General features: G+C 40.4%; 1 protein-coding gene across 2 annotated transcripts; it reads right to left on the bottom strand.

The window, feature by feature from the left end:
* Nucleotides 1–916: 916 nt before the first annotated feature.
* sanbr (SANT and BTB domain regulator of CSR) lies at nt 917–14,683 on the bottom strand. Of its 2 annotated transcripts, XM_084736421.1 has the most exons (21): nt 14,049–14,683; nt 13,020–13,171; nt 12,698–12,869; nt 11,120–11,216; nt 10,645–10,883; nt 10,361–10,419; nt 9,187–9,347; nt 8,989–9,075; nt 8,689–8,799; nt 8,183–8,306; nt 7,878–8,030; nt 6,527–6,669; nt 6,335–6,431; nt 6,182–6,214; nt 5,924–6,023; nt 4,393–4,478; nt 3,985–4,013; nt 3,570–3,643; nt 3,278–3,366; nt 2,218–2,300; nt 917–2,050 (listed from the first exon to the last, which is right to left on the bottom strand). In XM_084736421.1, exons 2-21 carry the CDS (start codon nt 13,167–13,169, stop codon nt 2,014–2,016), a joined length of 2,124 nt encoding a protein of 707 aa, XP_084592547.1. In that variant the 5' UTR covers nt 13,170–13,171; nt 14,049–14,683; the 3' UTR covers nt 917–2,013. The 2 variants fall into 2 exon arrangements, with proteins under 2 accessions (XP_084592547.1, XP_084592548.1); XM_084736422.1 differs by lacking the exon at nt 6,182–6,214.
* Between the last annotated feature and the right edge of the window lie 1,379 nt (nt 14,684–16,062).

The raw sequence follows: 16,062 nt of genomic DNA, 5'->3' as shown, positions 1-16,062 counted from the left end.
TCCTCTCCTCCCTGACCCAGATCCACAGATCCTCAGCTACTCTCGGCATCCGCTGTCGAGGAGAAGAGGGAACAGCTGGGGTAGCCCCCGCCCACCCCTCCACTACCTACCCAAAAAGAAAAAAAATGCCCACTGTACGCCCCCTCATGCCCTGCGCTGTGGGCAGCAGGGTTATTAATACCCCTGTGAGTAAGCTGTACAGGAAGAGGCAGGTTATCACACCCACTGCTCGGTGCCGCTCAAACAGAGAGGGGTGGCTGACCCTCTGCCCAGCGGCACATACCAGACCTCTGCCCAGGACTCTCACACCGTTTCTACTAAATCAACCAACCGGCTTCTTTTAGTCTTTTTAACGAAGAAAAAAAAAAGCACAACGAAGAACAGCAAGAGGAGCAGAATTCATTTAAATTTAGTTTTCCTCCGTATCACCTGGCAGCTCGTTGGAGCAGAGGTGACAAGTTGTGGTCAAACTGGGGCAAAGTTGATCGCTGTGTGCCCACCAGCTCCCCCCGAGGTGATATACTGCCACCCAGTGGACAGTAAGCAGAAGAAGGTGCCAGATAAGAGTCGAGTGTCATTCATGTTTTATTGGTCCCAGTGTTGTACAGTACAGTTACATTCCAGCACAGAGAGGAATGACTAGAACTATATCTCTACCAGACCTGGGGGGGAACATTTATAAATAACTGCAGCATCTGTCTCACCCACAGAAGACAAAGAGAGAGTCAAGTTAAAGGGACGGTTTGGAATATTTAGACTGTTTTGTGTAGTCTGTGCAATAGATGATAGTCAGCACGCCGCGTTCGGAGAAACAACAGGAGAACCAGTGAAGGAAGCTGAGGACAGGGTATACACTATATTTAGAATATTTTCACCACTTTGCCATCAAACAGCCTTTTCTGACAAAAAACAATTATTGTTAGTAATCAATTATTACATTAATTGGCGACTATTCTGATAACTGATTAATTGGTTTTAGGCATTTTTTTAACTCCTCCATGACAATAAACTGAATATCTTTGTGTTGTTAGTAAAACAAGACATTTGAGGACGTTTTCCTTTCCCTAAATTTTATAGCTGCCATTACTGCTTCATAATTACTTTTCACTCATTTTGCTATATTTTCTATATTTTTTCTGGCTGCTGCTCCAGTGCTCTTCCATCTTTCCTTCTCTGTCTCTCGCTCTCTCAGCTCCTCTCCTGTTGAACTCTGCTTTAAGGAGTTTGGTTGCTTTGGAGAGACTGAGATTTTTCTCCCATCAGAAAAAACTGTCTGACAAGGTAAAGCAGTGAAAATATTTTAAATAGAGAGTACACTTAAACTGATGTTGATTTTTTTAGGTGGCTAAAATACATTTTGTTCATAGTACTGCACTGCTTAGCTTCCTACACTGGTACTCCTGCTGCTTCTCAAACTGAAGGCATATCGACCGCCATCTACTGTAGGTAATACACTAAGTACCTCATGCAACCACACCTGAAATAATCCGAACTATCCCTTTAACCAAACACGCAGGATTTTCTGGTCAAAAAACCTTAAGGTAAGATGACAGTTGGCGAGGAAGAAACTAACATTTCTCATGTTGTTGTGTGCAGGAATCCCTGACTCATCTAGATCCAAATATAAATCCTAAAGACACTGAGAGGACGATCGCTTCGAGTGCATTTCCTAAGAGCAGAGCTGGATCCAGACGTCTCCTTGTTTGTCAAGGACTGACCACAGCTGCACAAATAAAAAGCTAGCTGAGTGACGGAGGGTGCAGTGGATGGTGATCCATACGTAGTCACCTGAGTTAAGCAAAGAGGAGGGAACAGGACTGACACTGGTGGGGGGGTGAGGAGGGTGAGGAGAGTCCACAGCTGGGTTACAAGTGGTGGCCGTGCTGGAGGTGGGGGTGGGGCTGCCGGGAGGAAGTTATTTTGAGCCCTCGCAGGAGGATCTGGCCTCTTCCTCTTCATCGGTTTTCATGCTCGTCTCTTCAGCAGCTCAGAGGCCTTTTTCCATCGGGTCCTTTATGTCGTCCGGATCTGAGCGTAGCGGATTTTAGATCTACAAAACCAGACACAGAAGAAAACAGTCAGTTATTAAATGGGACATGATGAAGCATGTGTATGTGGACGTGTACAACTCAATGTTGTGTTTTAACTTTTGGGGACTAGTCAATGTAAAATCCTCTGAAGTGACGGAAACGTGGCTGTGTGTGAGTGTGTGAGTACCTGGGTGTCTTCTCTGAACTCTGTCTGGCTTGAGAGGCACTCTTAAATTGCGCTTCCAGTCTGGAGTAGATTCCCCCTGAAGGCTGCAACAGCAAACACACACACACACACACACACACACACACACACACACACACACACACACACACACACACACACACACACACACACACACACACACACAAGAATGAAAACATCAGGCAGCTGCAAAAACTAGGACAGAACAGCAGGTCTGTCAACACCACTCATGACCACAACTTGTGAAATAAGACAATAAGTCTCATGTCTTTGCACTCAAGTCCCGAGTCAAGACTGACAAGTCATAAGTCCTAAACAAGTCATTATACGGTCCTCACCAAAGGCAATGTCATTTCAACAACATAAGCTCGACTTACTGTTCTTTGTACAACTTCAAATGTTGGACAATGTTGGAAGTTGTTGCATCTCGCTGTAATTTTTGATCTACATGATTTGTATCCAGGTATCGACACTTTTCAACATCACATACTTAAAAATAATACAGTACTAAACTTTGATAATATCAAAAGTCCCAAAACTATTAAAAATGATCTGTGTGCTCATTCAAGATCAAGAGTTTAGTTTTTTTTATTGTACCACTTGAAAGTTGCCTTGCAGCGTAATAGATACAGATACCTGATACAGGTGTGCAGGTGGTTAATAAAGGAAAAAAACAAATTGAGTATAATTTTTCCAACTGGACCTCTGCAACATAACATTAAATCTCTCCTGCAACTTAACTGGAAGCTGTCTGATTGGTTCAAGTAGACCTGGGGTATTAATTGTCAACTTGCTAGAAATAAATAGTGTTGATGTTACTGATTGAGGAAATGAAAGGAAACTGATTCATGGATTCAAACTTTTTAATCTTTGGGTCTGGTGGAAGATATCAAGTCAAAAAGCTCAAGTTCAAGTGAAGTCACAGGTGACTGGTGTTTAAGTCGTGTTGCAAGACTTTTTTGACTCAGTCGAGTCTAAAATAATTAAATTTTGTCTCCAGTTAAAGTGACTCAGGTGCTACAGGATATGAACAGAAACTTACTTCTTTCGTATCCTTGGATTTGCTCTGTTCCTGGTCTCCAAACCTCATCTTAGTCAGGTGGCCGATGATCTCCACCATACGACGCTGGTCTGGTTCAAAAAGACAAACATGAGAAGAAAAAAATAAATAAACACACAGCAAGATAGAATTTGATGTAAACTTAGAGAAAATTTGGGAATAAAATTAAAAGTGAGAGCATTTAGAAGACAGAGCCTAATTTGAATGGGTGATGTAAACTTGGTATGCCTAAAATGATCAAAGTATTAATAATATTCATTTTCTGTGGAGTTACCTTCTTCCCTCTGAGCGTCCTGGTTGTATCGCATGGAGCGAGAACTGTCCCACTTACTTTTCTGGACACTCACTCTACAAAACACACACAGTGGACACCGGTGTCAAGTTCAGTCAGTAAAAAAGGGAAAACACACAGCTCTTCTATTGAGGGTTGAAGGAAATCCATCTTCTTTGTGATGCTGAAACACTAATCTTTATTAGTTGACACAGATGCATGAGTTATGTGTGAGACTCTCCCATTCTTTTATCCAGACTTTGATTCACATATAGCTAAATATTTACTGCATCAGACACATATGAAAAATGTCAGGTAAGATTGAAATTCACAATATTCAAAAACACTAAAGTCAAATCAAAGATGATCCTGAGTGTGAGGATGTTTTAAATGTTATTGTGTTTGCAGACAAACTCACGTGAAAGGCGTGTTGTCCCGGGACTGTGACTGAAGGAAAGAAAATCAGATTTAGAAAACACAACAATGCAGGTTTTGTAAAGTGTCAGAGAAAATTATAACTACAAATTCACTGAAGCTGAATTATTTTGCTGGGATGAACAACTTCAAGAATGTACACCCTGATTTCATACATGCATCAAAAATAAAAGTCTATACTGTGAAAAACAAGAGATCTATATCATAAGTTAAGACATTTCCATTAATCTTCAGGTCCTGACTGAACCCTAAATGCTCCGTCATTTTCTGTTTTGGTCCTGTGGTTCAATCCAGTGTAACAAGTGTTTGATTTTAGATATCAAGATTCATTCTGCAGCATTTTACTGCACTGAGGAATTTCAATTGAATATTAATGAAGCAAATGACTCACTTTCTCTGGTTTGTCTTTGCGTTGGAAGTTTGGAGAGGACATTTGTTTTTTCAGAGGTCTGTGGGCCTTCTTGGCCTTCTTAGCAGCTGGAAACAGAAAAACAACAGAAAACATGATTAATACACCGCTGACAGCGACTGACGCCATCTGCTGGCCAAAGACAGCAACCGATTTATCCTCCACGCTTAAAAAGGGCTGGAAATAACAATGAAATGTTAAAAATAGCCATGATGAAACAGAGTGGGGGTGGAACAGCAGTGATGAGCTATAAATAGAGACACATTTCAGTACGTGTCCTCATTTTACTTTTATCATTTAAACTACAACACTGACTCAAGCTGCTACCAGCAACACAACAGTGAAAGGAAGGAAAATTCACTGAAACCTTTCATGCAAATAAACATGACATTTATAACGAGGTCAGAGGTGATTTGTGATCACAGCAATGACAACCTGAAGGCATCATATGTCACATGATTAAAGGCGGTCTGAGTGATGCAAAATGTCGACTTTATCATTATATTTTAGTCATTTTCTCCTCTCAGGCAACTCTAACTCTTCAGGGAACATTACAAACTGCAAATGATTGTCTAGTATAAGAAAAAAAACCTCACAATATATATTCACTGTATGATTAAGAAATAAGAAACACACTTGTGGTATTCAGAAAACTGACATAATATCTGCTGTAATTCGCCCTAATATTATCTGTCCTCTCAGCATCACTGCAGTAATAACCGTTATGACTTTCAATCGGCCGACAAGTTTTGGCGATTACACAACGATTAACCATAGAACCTGGAATTAAACTGTCATTACAAGACAAAACTGTTATAATAGGAATGACAAGAACAGTTATGAGCCTGTAATTAAACCTCATAACAGCATTTTAATTAAGTGAATGTATCCATGACTGATTCCTTCTTTCAGACAAGCAGCGCACCCACTCTATTTCAAAAGCTTAAGTAGAAAACACAAAGCTGAAGCAACTGGTTGATGACTCAATTAGAAATTCAAAAGAAAGATAAATATATGTAATTTTACTTAGAATTTTGATAATAAATTATTTTAGTCATTTATTAAGTAAAAATAAGAGCTACAAAAACTGTTCGATTGGATTGCCTGTCTTCACAAATTTCATTAATCTCTATAAAGAGATATTTAAGTTTGAGTGTGGCTCAAAATTGAAATTTTGTTTTATCTCTTTTTTTAAGGTTTAAAGTATTTAACATGTTCATACGCATGGGTTAAGATAATACAAGGTGATGCAGAAATAGCAAGATTTATTGATAAGGCCTCTTGTGAACTGGGTTATGATAGTTATTGAGTGTCCCCAGAAAAAAGTTTGGGAAACACTGTCGTAATGTACAAACGTGGGACGCGTATCAATGTTTCCATCTCACTCTTGGGAAAAAAGTAATAAATTTTTTTCCAAAACATTAGCACAACTGTGGCTTTTGTCAAATGCTTTCACACAGCCATGAAAAAAAAATCCAGCTGTGATCCCTCATAAAAAGTTATAGATCTTCACCTTGTTTCTTTGACAGCTCCTCTTCATCCCCCACCTCATCTTCAGTGACCTCTGACCCCGTGGTGTACTCCTCATCCTCTGACAGGAGAGACTGCTGCCTCTGAAAGGCCAAAGGTCACATGATTTAGACATCACCACTCATCTGCTTCATCACACTGAGTTTAGATGTTTGCACCCTCAATCTTTACATTTCACTAATCAAACAACAGATCAGGATGTCAGCAGATGTACTGAGGACAATGAGAGAAAAAGTCCTACCAGCTGCAGACTCCAGTTTTTCAGAAGGGAAAACTGGTTAAAAAGAGGAAGTAGCTGAAGTCAGAACCAGAAAAACAACATATGCAAAGAGACACACAGGCAGAAGAAAATCATCAGACAGAGAAACATGGTGTGAGAGACAGAGAGACTCACGGTGCTGCCGTCTCCTCTCAGAGGTCCGAGTAGTGTCGGCTCCAGGAGAACATCACAGTCCTGAACCTTTTCTGCACTGGATGGACTCTCCTCAGTACTAACACACACATATAAACACAAACAATAGAAACTTTTCATAACACACTGCCAAAAAAAATCATCTTCAAACAATCCACACACTCTGGCTCTCACCCTTCTGCAGGTGGTGTGTTGGACAAACACACTGCGTCTCTGTGCAGCAGCAGGTCATTGAGGACTCTGGTCTGGGCCGAGGTCACCTCGTCACAGTTCTCTTCATCAGGAAGGTTCACTATGTGGTCTCGCATCTTACAGCCCTGAGCACACAAACACAACTACACTTACACAAGGACCAGTGTGCAGGATTTAGTGCAGGGTTCTTTTCTAAAGTCAAATTAAGGGAAAAAGCAAACAGTACTCGTCATCAGCTAGGTATCGATATGTTGGGGCTACTGAAGCATAGGTTTACGAGGCTTACTCACACTGCTAAGACGTTCTGTACAGAAGAACCAGAAACAAAAAAGGCGACTATGAAAAATGACACAGCAACACAAAGTTGAAGTAGCTAAAATATGACACATTTCAGGACGTAATGTACTGCAGTGTGAGTGCCAGTTTCCTCAACTAGCTGAGAAGTCTGGCTTGTTCAGAGGCAATGCTCTGAGGACACACACATCACAATTCATGGGAAAGTGTCAGTTTAGGAAGGCTGTGTTAAGTTCAGTTAAATTGCCTTTTGTGTATTCTTTCTATATAAGTTTATATTTGGACCACCAAAATGTACTCTGTCCACCAGATTTAGTGGCCAGTGCTTAAAAATATTATCATCTATCCCTGAGTGAAGGGCACAGAAACACTCCAAGGCAAGTAGAGGATTTTCAAAAGTACAAATAATGGTTACATTAAGCATTGACAGGGCAGTCATTAGTTAATCCAGCCATCTAACTGAATATTTTGAAGAGAAAAAACATGCATGGTTTTTGTCTAATGGCTGTTACAAAGGTTTTAATTGAAAATTAGTGCATACTTTGACAACTTAAATACACAATAAGTAAAATATGCCGCTTCTATGGGTCTCTCTCTGATGGAATGGGATCATGGGACTTGTTTTCTTCAAGTTAAAACAAATGCCATAGCAATCTGACATGACTCAGACAGAAATCATGTTCATGGGTGAGGTATGAAAGTTTTATTCATGTCATGTTTAGTCACATTTGCCAACTTCCTTCCCCGCTCTGTGACGCATCTCTTGTGTTCCCAGAAATCACAGCAACTTCACACAACTTGTAATTATCTAGCAACGGCTTGCAGGAAACACAGTTACTTTGAATAAATTGTGGATTTCTCTGCAGTTCTTGGGAACATCTGAGATGAAGCAGGGACACAACTCAAAATATTTAACAGGTCTTGAGTTTTGTGATATTTTATATTTAATTTGTGATCCTGTTTTTCATTATTGTTAAACGTAGCATTATCAGGGATAGAGTGTTTGTGCATCTGACAGTGTGTGTGTGCGTGTCCATACCTTGGGCATACCCGTCGGGTCAAAGCGGAGAACCCTCTGGTTGCAGCAGGGGTAGATTCCTGCACCATGCCAGCCTTTCTCTATACCCATACCAGGGTACAGCACACTCTCTGGGTGGTACTTACAATGAGTCAGCTCTGCACAAACAAACACCTACACACACACATAAACACACACATCCAGAAACTCTTAGGTGAGGTTGAAGATGCTGTGTCATAAGTGCTCAGGTTGACCATATCAGTCTTGCTTACTTGTGCATCACACATACAGTACAAAAACCTCCACACACACAAACAAACACACACCTGTTGGCATCGGGAGCAGGTTAGGTAGTTGATGGTACCCCAGATTCTCCAGTAGACCAGGACCCAGGACTTGAGCTCCTCATACAGACCTGTGATGTATTCATGCACATCCCAGCTCTTCTGTCTGCAGATGCACACACACACAGTTTACCTCTTAAAGGAGAGCTGCAGGAACTACGAGTACATGAATTGTGTCCCTGTATAGGACACTGCTCTGTCATGTTGAATGGTGCAGTCCTGTGTCAAATGTCCTTGTTATGTTTTATCATATTCAACTTTAACCTGCTTTTAACCTGCATTGAAAAATAAGTCTATATATTTAGATTTTTCTGAAGTTTTGACTTTTTAAAATACATTTTAGTCTGGTCTTTTTTCCATCAACAATTCTGCATGTTCATATAGTCACAGTCGATGTCGGTGCCGTTGCACAATCTTCCAATCTCAGTCATGGAAAAAAACATTTTTCATCATAAGTTTTTGTTAATTAAATTAGCACTATAACATACCTAGTGTGTGTATAGATTATTTCTCCACGAGGGTCAATGTTGATTTTCCCTGGTACACAAGAAATCTTCCTCTCTGTGTCTTTGGTCAGCAGCTTAAGGCACAGACCACATCTGTGATTAAAAACACAAATATGACAAATGGTAAGACTTCCAGAAATAACAAGCAATATAAAAGTAAGAATGAAAGTTCATTTAGTGTTAATGAACTCCCAGACGTACATTAAGCTGCAGGTAAAGCTGTTGCTGCAGTGAGGTTGGTAACTCCTTGGAGAAACTAGGAAGCTGAGTGCTCAGACTCACCTGTAGAGAGTTGAGGCGTTTCCTGGTGAATCTCTGCTCTGATAGTTGGGATCAAACAGACGCTCAATTTTCTTCTGAAACAATTTGCTTTGAGGGGGAAATAAAACAGACGTCACCCTGTTTATTCATCCCACTGCTTTGAAGAGTGACTTTTAATTAAAACCAAATGAACTATATTCTGCGTTTCCATCTGGTTACCTTTTGAACTTGTCTTTTTTGTCCCTGATGTCATCGGCCTCGTTGTGGTTGAAGAGTTCGGCGATGCGCGTTGCCAGGTTGCTGTTGATGCAGTTCATGTTGCAGGGTGTGGCCACGATGGCGCTCATGTGTTTGTGGCAGTACTGAATACACTCCTCCACCTGGGTAAAAATACATCACTCTCATAAGACCTTTCACAGCGACGGTAAATTTAGTTTCAGTTCTCTTACATAAATACTAATCAAACACGACTTTACTACTGACACAGTGTCAGAACTTAAAATTTACTACGAACTGTAAATAACTCATGGAAGCAAAAGAACGTCTACAATCTTAACACTCATGCAACATCAACTTTTAGGACCAGTGTGCAGGGTTCAGTGACATCTGGCAGTGAGGTTGTAGATTGCAACCATTGGAATACAATTTTTACACGTGTGCAGGAGAACCTACACCAGCTGCAAACTTTGTGAATAGTCGTATGTAGAGCCGGTGTTTGGCTTGTCCATTCTGAGCTCCTGCACAAACATGGCAGTGCAGCGTGTGCCTCACTGGAAGAGGACCTGCGCCCTCTGTACATACAGCGCTCACACACATTTTCTATTTCAAAATTATAACTTTTCCAGACTCAAACTTCCAGACTTGTCGGTAGAGTTTTCAGAGTATCTTTGACATGCGAGTACAAATAGCTTGATGTTTTTTAATCCAACATGTATGTATGAAATATATGATGAATTTAGTTTTAGAAATTCCAAATGCTACATTTTAGAAAATAGGAGAATCTAGAAAAACAAATATTTTTACATACTTATCCGCAGAAATGAGTACAATCAAGTTTTCTGTACTGCATAGGAACCCTGTATATAAACAGCTCATTCAATACATATATATACACTAATGAAAACATACTTATGAATATTCTATTCCATTTCTGCCACACTGGACCTTTATCAAAGCTCTACGTATGGGCCTCTTGTTTTTTCTCGACTAGGAGAGACGACAAATTATCACTTCTGAAACATGAAACAAATTTGCAAGCTGCCAGTTCTTTTGGCCATATTCTTGTGAATGTGTTACTGGCAGGAACTCAGACCGACTGATTTTTATCACATTTGAAAAACAAAAGGCCCGCAGCACATCACCACACGTTAGCGTCACACGTCACAACACTTACTAACGTATCCATCTTCAAGAACTCGGAGGAGATCAGGATTGAGATCACATTGCTGGGCTCTGTAACCGACAAACACCACGTGACCAACCAAGCAAACCCCACAACCAACAAACAACACAGAACACGCAGCCAGTGACCCACCAAACACACACCATGTTTAGTGACCAATAAATCGAGCACCGTCAAACGGATTTACACAAACAGGTGGTGTAAGTGACAGCTCAGGCATTCCCATGTGTAAAAATGTGATATCTATTATTGTTTTACAGTTTTTTTTTCTTTACCGAGCCGGGGTTTGTCCTTGTTTCCCTCTCCTGCAGAGTTCCTCCTGACGTAGTTCATGAGCCAGTCGAAGATCTGCACGTCACAGTGGACGGAGATGTCCACCTCCTCCCACCTCTGGGGATCCACAGACAAATACTCGGCAAAGTAACGCATCTCTTTAACTAGAAGATCTCTGGGACACGTGAAGTCCTGCTTCAGGTTCTTGGTCTCGTCACACACATGGATGACCATGTTGGGACTGTAGGAGAAAAAATCCAGTGTTTGAAAAAGTACTGTGAACAGTAAAACTCACTGCTAAATATGAGAACACAGAGCTTTTAATAGCCGCATTTAGAGTCTACAAGGCATCAGTGATTCATTCTGAGTCATTTAAAGACGGAGCAAATGTTCACAGCATCACTGTGCATTTTTTGTTAGCTCGGTTCACTGCTGTAGAGAACAGTACCTTATTAAGACTGAATTCTCAATACTTACTCTCGTGGCTTCTGAGGTTTGTCGTTCTCCTCTGCTGAAACTCTTTTCTCTTTCTTCTCCACGGCACTAACTCTTCCTGACGGTGTCGATTTGGAGCCTGCTGACACCAACAGAAGAAATATGACTAGACTCTAAACGTAGTTATCAACTAACAGTAGCCATCAATACCAGAGCTTCACATTTTTTGTGTTCTGCGTTCTAAAAAAGTTTTCTAAGGCTCTAAAATATTAGATTGTTGTATTATATCTTGTAAAGAAAAAGTCAGTCAAAATATTCAAATGAAATTATTTGATACACAACCGATTGGGTTTTTTTTGACTGATTTTGTAGAGTTCTGCACCACATGGAGCCCAGTAGGGCTGCACAATTAATTGTAATTTTAACAGAATCATAATATGGCCAAGTGCAATATCCAAATTGCAGAACCAAAACTAAATCACAATTCAAGTACTGCAGGCCTGCAGAGATGTCCTAGCCTAAAAATCTTGTTCTCTAGATGAAAGAAGACATGTTGCTTGACCCCAACAAGTGTCACATCATCATGATTTTCAAAAATGAACATTCCCACTAACTGTACTGCAGTTTCAGTCAAAATAATTACAATGACTCTTTTACCATATCGTGCAGCCTTAGCGCCCAGCCCTGAAGAGCTGACAAGACACTAAGCAGCAACAACCAAGATGGCCACATGACAAATCAAAATATACAACTCAACAAATTCAACAAGAGAACATGACAGAAACATCTCATTATATGATACAAGCTCATATTAAAAGAAAACTAAGTGCATTTTTATGGAAGCATAATGCATTCACTCAAGAAAACGTTTGCCTTGTTTTTCAGAATTAACGAGACACCTCCAGCAGGCTCATGCCCAGACCTGGCTCTCAGCCTCTTGGACCCTGTCCCAAAGCCTATAACCAGGCTCCAGCATGTTCCAGCAGGCCGAGGCAGGGCACCCACCTCTATAAGCCTCATCAAAAGCATCCCAACACTCCAGCAGGCTCTCTTTGGCCACGGCCGGCTCTCAGCCCCCCAAAATCCCAGGACCAGTTTCCAGCTTGTTTCAGTCGGCCCAGGCACGCACTGGAGAGCCAGCGTTATGGCACAAAGTGTCAAACAGACTACCAGGCGCATCCTTAAGAGTGGGCCCACAGGGTTGGATAGTGGGTGAGGTTCCTGGAGGGGGGATTAGGGGCCTTGGGTGAAGGCTAGGGGGTAGAGAGTCTTACCGGGGCTCACTGGAGCTTGCTAGAGGCTGGCCGAGGACTGGAAAACTATTCAGGTTAGGCTTATGGGCCTGAACGCCCTGCCTGGGCCAAATCGAACATGCTGGATGCTGGTTATGGGATTTGGTTCGGGGCTGAGAGCTGGCCCTGAGCACAGAGACCCTGCAGGGGGTATCTCACTAATTCAAAGAAGAGAACAGAATTTTGTTCTGAATTTAGTGTTTTTAATACTTGAGACCTGAAGATACCCTGCATAAACAGAAAGACGATTTACAGGTCAAAATATTTCTAATTCCCAGCTCTTTTGGTTAAACTACCTGCATTAAAGTGTTGGATAGCACTAACTGACCTGTAACTTTGCTGCTGCTCTGGCTGTTTCCTGTCTCCACCACCTCCCCGGTGTCCAGCAGCGTGGACAGGCCGTCTGAAGGGGAGGTGCCTCCTTCTGTCAGGGCGTTACACTGGTTGTCCACATGAGGAAAACCCCCCGTGCTCTTCAGCTCCTCGTATCGACGGGCACACTGTAAGATCCCATCAGTGCCACAGTATTATTTCTTATCAACAAGTCAGGCCTAATGTCACTGAACCATGAGATGATTAATGCATGGGACTGGACAGATGAAGGGGTGGATCGATGGGAAGCATTCATAGTTACCCAGCATTCCAGTTACCTCCTTAGGAGTGAATCCTGGAACTAGCTTGGCTACATTGTCCCAGTTTATGGGCTGGGGGACGCCCCAAAGAGAGCCCAGCACCATGTCCAAAACCAGGACGTTGTTGTCATACGGAAAGTTGTTGTTGTCCGAGCAGAAGCGGCTCATCTCTACAGTCAGAAAGACAAGAGAGAAAAGGCAGAAAGTCAACAATGAATACTTTGATCATCATAACCAAATTTCAAATTATTATACTTTTTCAAACAAAGAAATGCCATGTCTTTTATTTTGGTTTATAAAATGTTAGAAAATGGTGAAAAATGCTGATCTGTGTTTCCCAAAGCCCAAGGTGACGTACTCAAATGTCTTGTTTTATCCACAACCCAAAGATATCCATTTTATTGTCACAGAGGAGTAATGAAACCATTAAATTTTCTCATTTGCTGAGCTGAAATCAGACAATTAGTTCTTACAAATGACTGTGATCATCAAAATAGTTGGTGATAAATTTAATAGTTTACAACTAGTTGATTAATCCACTAATTGCTGCGGTTCAAAATAGCCATGGTCCTATAATAACATTAACAAATGGTAAATTCACATAATTTTCACACACATCAAAAAAGAAGCCTCACATCAATCTAATCTGCGTGAAAACTGATTTTTAAAGGGTTCAGTTTGTTGACTGATGGTTGTGAAATGCGTCATTCATTTAACGTCAAAGTTACTATGATTTTCTAGCATTAAATAACATGATGGGACACAACATCCTGAAGGCTCTGCAGAGCTTTACTCTCCGCAGTGGTGATAGCCAAAGATGAGGTTGATCATCTGTGCATTTTACATACACGTGCATGATATCAATATCTGTTCAGTTATAAAATAGAGAAACTTTGTGTTAGTGGAGTAGTGGTGCTAGCAGAGGCCGAGTGCCTGTGTCCTCCTGCTGCTGCACCAACATCAGATGCCTTTAGGTCAAATTAAACCAGCTACTTCACTAAAATAAACATCATTAGAACACAAGGAAAAATAAGATAGTTAACATACTTATCTGGAGTCAGAAATATTCCTCCCGTCGTCTCGTACAGTAAACTAAGCTGGTGCTGTCTTATGTCATTGTGTATGAGTGATGCTGATGCTGCGGTGTTCTCCTACCGGCTAACTGCATCCACTGCTAATGCTTAAGCTAGCTAACTTTGCGGGACAGGGTCTGCTGCCTTCACGCTCTCCTCGTAAACAAAAGCTCCAAACGACGCGTCATGAACAACGGTGATGTGGTCAGCCGTATTACTGCTCATTTGTTGATGGGCGCTGTTAATTTCTACAAATTAGGCAAGTTATCTTATTTTAAATGCAATGTCAAAATAGACCGTCACAATTACAGACCGACGTACAAATCTGCACTTTCACCAAAGTGGGTGAAAGTTGTCCAATCTTTTGAGTAAAGAAGATGCAGTCAATTTTGTAAGACATTTATGAAAAACTATGACTATGAGTTAAGAACCAAAGTACTATTTTTAAGGTAAAGAATGAACCGTCACACTCATTTGAATCCATAAGTAAAGTATTTCCGGTTGTCGATGAAGGCAGCATTAGCTTCAATTAGCTAGCATACCAGCTAAGTTACTTAGCATACATGCTTGTGTATGTTTGAGCCCAGTAGTACGGGTTAAATGTTATCGACGCGCCATGATACACACTCAGCGGTAAAGGCCACAAACAATCATTTAGATAAATTAATGCATTTTGGTTGTTTGGTCGGTATCTGCAACGCTGACTCGTCCCTGTTGTCGCACTGCAGCAGGTTAAAGGCGTCCTGTTGCCAGACCACAGCAATCGTCTCTACATAGGAACCCCATAGCCGCATAAGATCTCGCGAGAGTGCGCATTTTAACCCAAACCATGACCTTTCCTTAATCTTAACCAATTGCTCTTTGTGTGCGTATTATTACTATTATTATTTTTTACCAAATCTTAAGCCGTCGTGGACATCGTTTGTAAAACATGTACAATGATGAAACTACGCGTACACATCTCGCGAGAGTTTCGTAAATCTAGGGTTCCCATCAGGGGGGTCTAGGGTTTCCATAGACACGACCAGACACCAGTGGCCTTACTGCACAAACAAGAAGTTATTCTAAAAAAAACCCTTAAATTATTCTCTTTGTTTAATGTGATAAGCCCTATTTCTTTTATGTAATCCATTTTTTCATATGTTTTATCTTATGTTTATTTTTTCTTGTTCTTCAGGTGTTTTATTTCACTTAAAATTTTATTTTTATATTTATTGTAGTCCATGCTCAACCAAGAAATTTATATTATTGGTTTGAAAGTGCCTTGTTGTTTTTAGAATCTGTTAATAAAGGGGGAAGTTATATGAAATAAATACAACTAATACTAACTTATGTTACTACAATATAAAATAAAATAAAAGAACAAGCATTCATGGTGTTAAAATTTACTCTTAACTTTTGTTTCCAAGACAAAAATGAACAAGAGGTCTATTATAACATCTCAATTAACTGGAAAAATACAATGTACAAAAAAAAAGTTATATGATTTGTATTTACTCAACAGTTCTTTCACACATGTCGATTTCCCCTGTATTATTTAGTTATTTTGTTTGTCAATTTTTTGTTTGCTCTTACTGTCCTTTTTATTATGTTCAACAGCTGTTTTGTGATTGTTGTGAAAATGTAAACTTTTTTCCAATATGGTTGAACGTAATACACATTTCTTTATCAAATGTCATGTAAAGACATCAATAAACTATACAACAAAAGGGTTGCAAAAAATTATATTATTATTATTACTAATTAAACATAACTTTTTACTCTAAAGACAATCTACTGATATGAAAGGTGAGTAAACACTGGTGTTACCAATGATACAAATTGCAGTCCCGTTCCCTTTAGTGTAGCATGCACAATGACAGCATGCCGACTCTGTTTAACTTGAATGTAACAAAACTTTAATTAGTATAATTTGTGTTTACCCTATTCCATGTCAAAATGACTGCTGTAAAAAAGGTCTATTCACTTGAAAAACATCTTGCACAATG

The sequence above is a fragment of the Lutjanus erythropterus genome, chromosome 14, assembly GCF_056507025.1.
Source record: "Lutjanus erythropterus isolate fLutEry1 chromosome 14, fLutEry1.hap2, whole genome shotgun sequence".
NCBI lineage: Eukaryota > Metazoa > Chordata > Actinopteri > Lutjaniformes > Lutjanidae > Lutjanus > Lutjanus erythropterus.
Note: the sequence above shows the minus strand (reverse complement) of the source record. Positions and strands in the feature narration are given on the sequence as shown.